Below are 10,984 nucleotides of genomic sequence, written 5' to 3'. Positions count from 1 at the left end.
TTGTAGCCTCACATCAATAACACCTTGTCCTGGCCAGTAAGAACTGCCACTGGCAGGACACGGGCCAGATGTTTCTGCTTAGGGCAGGATGGTGGACAAACTGGTCTTCCCAGGCCACAGCCAGCTCTGTTCTTCTATGATTTCTCTAATTTACTTCAGGAAATCTTAATCCTTTTCCTTTGCTGATCCCCCGCTAAGGGTGAAGATCTGCATTGAGTCTAATGATCATTAAATCCATGGCCCTCAATATAGTAGTTTTAGCAGTATTCAGGCCATGTGGTGGGCTGTAGGCCAAAAATACAGAAATGCAAGCAGTCTCCCTGAACAGTGCTGAATAAAGTGGGGATCAAGATTCCTCAACCCTCAGTTAAATATGCAGTGGTTGTTCATGACACCAGGTAGTGCAACAGGAAGGCTGTCCTGAATTAATTTCTCCTGCCTGCTATTCTCTGCCTGCTCTCTGGCAAGTCATTTATTTTCTCTTGTTCCCTTTTTGCAGCATGGGTTAAACAAGCTTCCTAAATGCACCAGGACACTGTGAGAACAGACAGGATCAGGTACTACCTTTGCCCATATATAGTTTTACCTTTAACTGCTCTGAAAGGAAATATGAGCGCAGCTACATTCTTGGTTTCACACTTCTTTACACAGGGTTTTAGCTGAGCCTGCACTTTAACACCATGTAACGCTCCTCATGTCTTAAATGGAATCCATCCTTTAACTCCGATTTGCTGCTGCTGTACAACCTAGAGAACAACAATAACACCTGCAGGTTAGCAAAATGTTTTATTATACTGAAACATACTGTACATAGACAAGAGCCCATCAAACCAAAATACCTTTATTATATTTTCCCTTGGCTTAAAAAGGAAATACTAATAGAGATAATTTCATTATTAAAAATATATATATAACGCTTTCTATTTATTTGTTCTATATTAGGAAGGCAAATTTGGGGATAGTGATATGGCTTAAACATATTAATATTTTCCCTCTGAGGAGCTTGTCTTCACACACACGGAATGAGTTCAGGAATCTCTTTCTACATGACAGCAGGTTATCAACCCACATTAGATGTAAATTCAGCATGTTCAACCAGAGTGCCTGAGCTAGGGAAGAAGAGGGGTAGTCTGGGATGCCTGTTCTACCATGTTTTTCTTTTCCTGCATATTAAAATTTCTCCAGTATATTTTCTTCCTATTTTTTCCTCTGGATAATCCCAAGTTTGTCCTCCCTTGTTTTAACCACTGCTATAGTAATGAACAGACCAGTTTTATCAAAAAACTCATTTTAGCTTAGTGGAATTAATCACCATGGCTTCTTCTTTAAGTTCTGGGAGAAGGGAAGGAGAAAGAGAGAGTGACTCCAGAGAGCAATTCAGAGTTCCTCCATTAGGACACCTGCACTGAATCACCTTCCGGAGAAATCTCTTTCTCTCCACTAACTACAGTGGAAGCCCAGGAAGACTTGGCTGGAAAAAATTAGCCCTTGTGAATCTTGAGTAGGTTCACAACAGTCCTACAGCATCCGAACCTCCTACACACTGCAACCTCCGCATATGTCTGGAGCTGCACTCTTAGCCATCTTCAGTCATTTGCTATTCTCCCCAGGGGCCAGAGATGCATAGCGTCTAGTGTTTGCAGTCCTACAAGTTCTCTTACAAGCTGGCATTTGCGCAACAACAAAGGCAGCAGATTGTCAGGCTTAGCTGGGATTTCAGTGTTTCTCTGAACTACAGAGGAACTGTTACCTATACTTAACGGTTCCTGGTTATAAATTACTGAAATACCAGTCAGGGAGGAAAGGGCTGCTACAAAAATGCACAGGATAAAAGGAAAATTACCTTTCCGGTGAGCTGAAACACTGTCTAAAATGCAGGAACAGCAACCTGTCCTGCCTCAGACCATTTGTTGGAAACCATTTAAAGTTGTTGTGTGCAATACGCTTACCATTTTCAATCAGGACTAAACTGGCTGAAACTGTACTATGTCGATACTAAAATAGTAGTAGACAATCTGTAGTGCTATGTCCTTGTCCACATTCCCTGTAAAACCCTGAAAATCTAAGGCAACATTATACCACAACTGCACTGTTTTGAAAACATCGTGTCAAGCCTCTGCTAGTCAAACTTGCTGCTCTCTATATGACGGTACACAAATGAGCACTGTGATAGTAAAGAGATCTGGTCAATTCTTGCTACTGTCACTTGAGCTTACTGGGAGTTTAGGCCAAGAAGGCATCATTAAATTTTAAAAATATGTATGTTCAAAAAAGACTTGTATCTTGGTTGTTGATAGATTCATTTTCCTGGATATACTGGAGAATGTCCAGTTCATTCATTGTCTGAATCCTGTTTTCCTTTGGCTTTGCCAGTAGAGATGAATTAGTGCTCCTGGGGGCAACTGCTGGCTTCTGAGGCAATGGTGGTTTTGATGGTACCTTAGGTTTTGGTTTGGAGGTTACTTTCAAGAGTTTCTCTAAATCATCTTCAACTCTGGAATGAGAAGAAAACATCAGTAACATCTTGAGAATTTCTGAACCGCTTTTTGTTCTGTAAGAAAATGCATTCTTGCAAAATAAAACTTTCTCCAGGAAAGGATCAACTTTGATGAATTTCTCTTTTAGGAAGAGCTTTCCATAGAAGTTTCAATGTTACCAAAGTAAGAACTGTCTTTTTATAATGAGATTTTTCAGTTCACCATGCAAGTTAATTAATTTTACAGCATGTTTTCAAATGCCTAAATTAAAAGCAATTTGCAATTATCAAAATAAAAAGAACTTGATTTTAGTTTGGGGAAAAAAAATGCTTTTGATCTGTGTCAGGATGGTTTGCTTCCTCAAGAGCTCAGAAATTTTCATGGGATAGTAAAATTTTTCACATTCAGCTCTGCTTCCTCTTCATCCCCATCCCCAAGACTGAGATTGAGCATCTCCCATGCTCAATCATGAGAAACTGGAAAATCTAATGGCTTTAAAAATACTATATTCACATTTTCTTCCAAGAAACTGAAGGAGTTTTGCAATCTGTGAACATACACAACAACTATTTTTTGGTGACTATTTCACTAGGAGATAGACCTATTTCCTAGTGAAATACCTCAAAACACCTCAAACAGTTAAGTATGTTTTCTACCTGGATTGTTTGACCTTATCAAAAGACACAGCATGTTGTGTGTGCCCAACTCTGTACCCATCAAAGCTGTTAAAAGATTCTGAAAAAGCCCTTTTAACAGATAGTCCAAGAGGTAGCTGCCTTTGAAAAATGAATAAGTGAAGGAAATGGAAAGAAGGCTGTGACACATCACATCGCCAAAAGATATAGCAGAGATGGCAAAGTAAAAGTTAGCATAGCTAGAGACGTCTTTACAGGCCACAGTAATTTCTGCTCTGAATCAAAATAGCCTCTTGTTTTGGTCCTCTGAGCACAATGGTCAAACAAAATACCATAAGGAGTAAACACAGTTGTTAATTTCCCAAAGTCTTGATTGATAAAGAATTGTTAAGCAGTCAAAACCCAACCAGCAATCCATGCAGATCATCAGCTGTAATGACCAGCTTCAAAAGTGAAGCGCCTGATAAAATGCATACCTCAAATATGCTTACAAAATACATGACTTCCAAAAAGGCTCCACCCCTAACTGTAGCATACAAAATCAAGAAAGCTAAAGCATAAGAACTGCAAGCAAAAATTTTTACATGGGGGACCAGGAACCAAAGATCAAGAGGAACAGCAGGTTTGTAATATGTAGGTATCTCCTTGCCAAACCCCAGCTCTAGTGTGATACACTTACTCTACGACAGTAGCGTCTTAGGCAGTGAAATGATTTAGCTGTTTAATTGTTGCAAGCACTGATATAAGAACTGTTTTTACCAAACTTCCATATCAATTAAATCAGCCCATTAGGCTGTAACAGTGCCAGCAGTAAAACTCCCTCTGCCTCAGCGAAAGAGTAGCCTGACAGGGAAGCTACAAATGAACTAGGGGACAAAATTAAGGTGCAGGAGTTATTCTAAAGGGACTGGAATTTTCTTCAGTGCTAAAATTCCCTTCAAATAGTTTTACTTAGTTCACTCTTAGAGGACTTGTGAGCGTAAGAAAGTCTGGTCAAGTGATTCTTAAACAAGAAAGAAGTTGGGAGCACATGTGCAGCCCATCCTCTCCCTCTGTCTCTGTTAGAGCACCACATCAAGAGGTGGCACAGTCCCTCCATCCAGGAGGGTGGGCTGGATGCTCTCTGTTGGTCACAGCACCCATAACCAGCTCGTGGCAAGTGGCAAGGAGCAAATGGAGACATGACTAACGGAACAGACAATAGCTGTTTCTCTCTGGGAGGATTCTCTGAAGCTCCTCATTTGAACCTCTGGTGACTGGAAGGGGTTTGTTGGAGCAGCTCTCCAGCAGCTCCACTCACTGGAACAGGATACCATACAGGGAGTCTAACGAAGGTGCCTTTTTAGTCTGTTCTTCTACAAGCCCCATAGGTAGGCAGTCCCCGGAGCATGAATGAGTCTCACCTCATTTCATGTCAGGCATTTTTTGGTCCTTCCACTCACTTGCCTTTTGTAATTTATATTGCTGCCAGGCAATGAGGCCATCTTGGGGAGGGGGAGGTCATCCAGACCCCTGCAAAGCCACTGGGATAACTTCTGTTGACTAAATGGGACTGTGATTTCTCCCTTTCTCTCTTTGTTCACCGGTAGCCTTAGGAGAGATACTGTAAATGCCTCTACCACACAGCAGAACAATTGGTGGGGCCTTCTGCACACGGTTAAAATAAAGTAGGCAGTTAAAGCAAAGCTGAGCTTTTCCATAATTTGGGAAGCGACTTACTCAGGTAACTGGCCAGGACCATGGGGAACATGATCAACAGAAGAGTCAATGTATCTGAGACACTTTATTGCTCCATCCCTCGTGCACATTGTTTGAATGTTAAAACCACAGGTACTTAAAGAGCTTCAGCACCCTCAGCTAAGGATCCCACTATTATTAAGAAAAAATGCGTAATTTCAAGGGTTTCTTTTTTACGTTTGCCCTTATTAAAAGCTGTGAGGAACTTAGGACTGCACTGTCCAGGTTGAAAAAAACTACACTCACCATGAATTGGCCATAAAGTGAACAAGGATTAGCCTGAATTTTCTGCCATATAGATGGTCGGAACACTTTAAGATAAAACCATTCTTGAAGTCAGATCTTTTTGTGACTCCCAAAGGGAATCTAAAAAGGATCAGTTTTAACCAAGGCTAATCTTCTAAAATCAACTGCCTGAACACTAATATCTAAAATTACGAAATACCTAAACAGACCAACTGATGGACAGAGCTGGGCCACTGTCTCAGACCTCTGCACCTTGAACTTTACCTTGTGGACTTTGTGTTCCAGCAGGCAGCTCCTGCTATTACCTCAAATTTCATGCCCCAAGTAATTCCGGAGATTATATTCTCTTTTATTTAGATAATAAGATTTCTGATGTCTCTTAGTTTCCCTGTGGGTGACATATCCCACCTAACTCACAAAACACCTTGTCAGTGTATTCCTTCCTTCTGAATTCCTCATCTACATAGAAGAAATAAATTTAATTTAAGCCCATGCATTTTTGTTTGCTGCAAACTCTGATATCCAAGAGATAGCACACCTGTGATCACATTGCCAAAACATGTTCTTGTTCTCTTTGCTGTGTAATAAACAAAACATGTTAGGGCTGGTATTTCTGAAGCCTAGCTTTCTTTAGCTAATCTGATGCCTTCCTCCTTGGCATAAACAAATACTGAATGAATCAGTGTCCATGTCATAAAGTTTTGGTCATAAATAACACAAACCATAATAACCAGATGAACAATACATACATATACATACAGATCATATGGAGGAAGCATGATTTTGAACTAGGTGCACTGCTCAGCAGGGGCAGCAGTAAACACAGCTCATTAAACTGATCAGATGGTAGCTTCCTGAATTCTCTACTCCTGTGTGGATCTATATTAATATCTGTGCTAACCACAGCAATGAAACCACTCAGCACAGTCATAAAATACCCCGAAAAGATGCAGTCCAGTAGGTTGTGGGGTTTTTTTGGGGGGTGGTGGTGGGGCTTTTTTTGGTAGTGTGCTTTTAGGCCAAAAATTCTGCAGGAGATGATTTTTCAAAGTCTGGCAGCTGATCATGTAAATCTCCTTTTTTTGTCCTGGATTTTTTAAAGACCTTGGTTAGACAGAAGTCTTTTACAGAGAACACAGCAGATAATATGTGGTCTTTGTCTCAAAATCTGCTTTTCAGTGCTGCAGTGATAGACAAACTGTTTGATCCATTGCCATTTGATCATGTGAGACACAACTGTCTTTGGAAAACTAAAGAGGTAAAATGAAAACGCCTCAGGCAGAGATAGAAACAAGGACTTCTATTTCTTGAGAAGCAAATGAATTGTTACAGTGCATAACTACCACCATATTTAACTCCAGGGCAGGAGGAGGAAGAAAGAAATCAAGCAACTATTCTGAAATAACAAGGAGATATAAAGGAAGAACCTTTCCATCCCATCCCCCATTTTTTTATAGACAATCAGGCACAGAATCCATGTAATTAATCATTCTCTAATTAGCCTCTTTCTTTTTCTGTAATGGAAAAGCAGTGCCACATTGTTTAAAATTCCTGCCATACTGTTGTGCTGATTCATGGACTCTATTGGTGGAAAATCTCTTTGTTTCCAGACACAGAAAGCAATCAAAACCCTTACTGAAGAAAGGCTGTCATAAGCCCTATGATATGACTGCTAGCATGTGGACTTCAAGAGAATAAACGAGTTCTGACTTGGAGACAGATGCAGCTGCCATCAGAACATCAACATTTTACATGCCACTTCTTTGAACTCTGTTCTGTCTATCTGGACAAGATCTTTGGGGCAGGAATGACTATGTGCGTGTATGGCATCTAGCATGATGGGGACAGTGACCTCTGCTTGCTAGGAATGCTCTAATGAGGAGAATCAGTAATGAAAGCAAGAGAAAAAGACTCCCATAATTTGCTAAAGTATCCAAAAGGATCATGCTTGAAACTAGGTTATGCAACTCACAGTAGTTCTTGCAGAACAGACTTTTATCTTTCCCTATCTTATTATCGGTGTCTTTATTTTGTCTGGTGTTAATTCCAAGTATGAGAGATACCTTAGTGAAGCCTTGGGGAGAGGTGTAATATCACATATATGACTTGGGAAAAGACTTGTGCCCAAAAATAGGCAGGAGGCTTTGAAGTATCTGTTGACCATCACTTCTGCTATGGCCAGTAGAGACAGTGTGATGTCTAACAAGGCCCGTGGAAATTGTACAGGCTGGAGTTAACCACAGGAGTGCAAAGCACAGGGGGCTGTGTAGGAGGTATCTCCCCTCCTGCTCCCGCTTTCCCCTGCAATCCATTACAGGTAAATTCATACTGGTACTTTAACCAGTGCCAGGAAATATGTCTGGACACTGGAACGTGAGAGTCTGTACTGTTGAAATGCTAGAAGAACCATTGGCACAGCTTTGGTCTGGGACAGATTAGCCCTCCTCTAAAAAACTTCCAGGCACAACTCGGAGCTGGCACGGGACAGGGACCATTCCCAGCAGGCAGCTGCGTACAGTCACCTTGTTCTGGAGCTGGACAGAGTCTACTAGCATGGATGCAGCCTGGTGGTGCTGTCTGGCCAAGGGCCAAAGAATAGACTCATTAGTACAGGTAAGTCCTACATGCATATGCCCACAAGAAGCCCTCTGAAGAAAACAGCTTACTGGTTAGATCCCTCACCCAGGAAATGAGACAATTCCGTTTTTACAATTTGAACCACAGAGCTGGTTCAATTTTTCCCCAGCCTCAAGAAGTTCAAACCTCTCTCCTGCTTCTCTAGAAGGTTCCCCAATCACCTGGCAAAGGCATAGTTGGGGCAGGGGTGAGCAGGCAGCTTTTACCCCGCAGCTGAAGATGGCTGTCAAATATGCAAGTAACCTGGGGCAAGATGGTTGAAATCTGGTGACTCTCAAGCCTAGCAAAAGCATCTCTTGCTAGACTAGGAGAGACTAGGACTCTAGGTCACCTCTCCGCATTATTCTATACAACCCATATATGTTCCTAGGGGTGGGGCAAGAATTGATGTTTCCCATCTGGCAAAAACCTTTCTATTCTGTTGGCCAAGTTTACTTTGTAGCTGTTCCAGTGTTTGTAAGTAGCATTCCTATACATCACAGGAAAAATAATAAGAACAACAGAAATGTTTGAAAACCATCATGGAAAGTGCTCTTGGGCAGCAAAAAACCCCACGAAGAACTGGTATAGAAAAGAAGAACAGCTGTTTATTTGTTCACTGAAGGCTACTGCAGCCAAATCAAGGTTCTTTCCCCACAGTCAGGTCACAACAAGCAAGGGAAACTGCCCTAGAGTGGTCAGGAAATTTCTGACTCAGTTGTTGCAATCTCTTCTTCCACCTGCCCATCACCCAAAAAACTCTCTGCCCAAAGGATCCAGATTTAAACCCTCTGGAGTTTCTCAAAGCTCTTCTCCCACCCATGGTGCTGCTCTTGTATCCTTCGGACAGCAAGAAAGCTTTTCTCATCACATGGTGCTGGAGGTGGTGTCCCATATGACTGCTGGCTAGTCGGAAAATATAAGGGCTGCACTCTGAATTCAGCAGCTGCTAATGGCCTGCTGAATGAAGAACATACAAACTTTTTCTGCTGCAAGGGTGGCAACAGTTCCTTGGCAAACCTGAAGCTAACAAACCTGCTCAAGCTGTATGCACTTAATGGTGTCTGTAAATGGCCATTGTTAGGATGTGGTTTCACAAACAGCTTCAGCCTCTAACAATGCAATACTCCTCAAAGGGTCATCACTTGCATCACTGACGGCACAGCTTGCAGCTGTACAGATCAACTTGTAAAATTCATCTTCTAAGGGCACAGGCAGGATGATGCAGCTGTAGCACAAAGGTAAGAGCTGGACTGTCCCTTTCAATACCAGTAGCCTTAGATCAGCGTAATCCTCAGAAAGAATACACCAGGTCTGTCATCACAGGGCAGCAGAACTGGGATCCCACTGCTGACACTGTTCTCAGCACTGGAAAAAGACAAATCTTATGCTGACAGCTGCTTCCTTCCAGTTCAACTCCCTATTCATTATCAAAGGTGAAGTTAATTAAATCTCTCCTAAAAAGCTGCTCAGACAACTGCGATAATTATTTCAGGCTAGGATGTGTGATAATTTATGTAATTCTGTGGGCCCACAGAGCTGCCGCAGCATTCACAGAATCAATTCTAGCATTGGTTTTCCACAAAAACCTGATCTATCACACCAGGCAGGCACAATTTATATTAATGAGGCAGAAGAGGTTGACTGCAGTCCTGCTGCATGAAAACTTAATTTGCACATCTGTGGCCACTGGGTGGACGGAGATGAGAACATAAGATGGCATGAGAATCCATGATGGAAGAGTTTGCAGGATACTGATTTCTGCCGAAGTTGACTTCTGTCTCTAGCTTAAATGGAAATCAGACCTGAAGAGGAGCTTTGAGAGTGGAGGTAAATGGCTGAATGCATCCAGAAAGAATCTTTATATGGTATGATATGACCCAGGAAAATGACAGGAGAAAAGAGAAGCCTGGTCCTAAATCCATTCCCAAGGATAATTCTTTTAACAACTCGGAAAGGGTTGATCAGCTACCGTTTCATCTCACTGCAGCTGGTGACCTTGCACCTTGGAAGAGTCAAAAGCAATGGGACCCAGGACTTCTCGGAAAAGCCTGGGTTCCTCCATATCCCTGTGGTGAAGAGATAAGCCGAAAAGACTTGGTTACCTATCCCTCCCTTTCTCAAAGCACATCCCATGAAGGAAGAGTATGACGTGCTCCTTTTTTCCTGAAGGCAACATGGTGAGACTTGACCTTGCTGGTTCCTACCACAGCAATTTATCTCTTTTCCACAAGTTCTGGAAGGACATGCAAGTACAGTGCTCAACAGGCACCTCACCGATGTATTATGGCAGACCTAGTGGTACAAAAGAGTACCTGCATCTACAATGCCAGTGGTTAGAGTGAGGTAGCTCACCTAGTTTCTTCATCACCATCACTTAATATTGGTTGGTAAGCCAAGAAATTAGTAACCAGTAAAAGGCTAGTCAATGGATGGGAAGAGGGAAGACATTTGTTTGAATGGACATGGGTATTTTGCCATAAAAAGACATCTTTCATTACACTTACAAAGCAATTGGTTCTTCTCAAAGCTCAACACTTGTTAATGTAAAGTAGGTGATTCTATTTAAACTAGTAATTCTCATTTCATTTGAGCAGGTATCCACAGAGAGCACAGTCTTCAGTTTGCAATGAGAACGTTTATCATATTCTCTTCTCCCTCATGTTGTGACAAGCACAGCCCACGCACATTTTGCAGATTCATTTGTCTCCGTAACAGCCTCTTCCTCAAGAGTTACAAGTCACTGCTGGGGATTCACTGCTGTGCTGACAGCACTGTGGTGCTACCGCTGCTACAACCACTCAGGTACCATAAAGATCACAAAGGACTTGGTTGCTCCTGTGTTCTGCTCCGAACATCATCTTTTTCCCATCTCCCCTTTGGAAGAAGAAGGTTCTGCCTTATGCAGCGCTCTCCTGTCTCTGCTCATGGTTCACTGGAAAGTACATTTTCCAGTAAGTCAGACACTTGTCGGATCTGTGACATGTGGTACCACATGTACCACATGTGAGCAGACCATGTGGTACATGCAAATGTACACTACATAAGTCAAGAGCTACCACATCTGCATCATTCAGCTAATCCATCTGTGTACAGTGAACATGTCGAGGTTTCTGCACCTACCACAGACCTGCTGGTGCATCATAGCTCAGGCTGGTCTTAGGTCTTGACAAAATATGTCCAGGCAAATTTTCTATATGGTATAACAGAGTATGTCCAACAGACCAAGACGTTTGCCAGTTTTCTTCTAGTAGCTTAGCCAGCTCTAGCCCA

At 42.1% G+C, this 10,984-nt stretch overlaps 1 protein-coding gene across 1 annotated transcript in view; it reads right to left on the bottom strand.

Moving 5' to 3' along the window:
* Window positions 1-767: 767 nt before the first annotated feature.
* The window catches only part of HS1BP3 (HCLS1 binding protein 3), a 51,001-nt gene continuing 40,784 nt past the window's right edge, over window positions 768-10,984 (bottom strand). Inside the window, exon 7 of the mRNA XM_076332706.1 lies at window positions 768-2,494. Coding sequence (XP_076188821.1) covers window positions 2,266-2,494 — 229 coding nt within the window. The 3' untranslated portion in view covers window positions 768-2,265. The remainder of the gene's footprint in view (window positions 2,495-10,984) is intronic.

The sequence above is a fragment of the Aptenodytes patagonicus genome, chromosome 3 (assembly GCF_965638725.1).
Source record: "Aptenodytes patagonicus chromosome 3, bAptPat1.pri.cur, whole genome shotgun sequence".
NCBI lineage: Eukaryota > Metazoa > Chordata > Aves > Sphenisciformes > Spheniscidae > Aptenodytes > Aptenodytes patagonicus.
The sequence above is the reverse complement of the archived record's forward strand: the minus strand, read 5'-3'. Positions and strand labels throughout refer to the sequence as shown.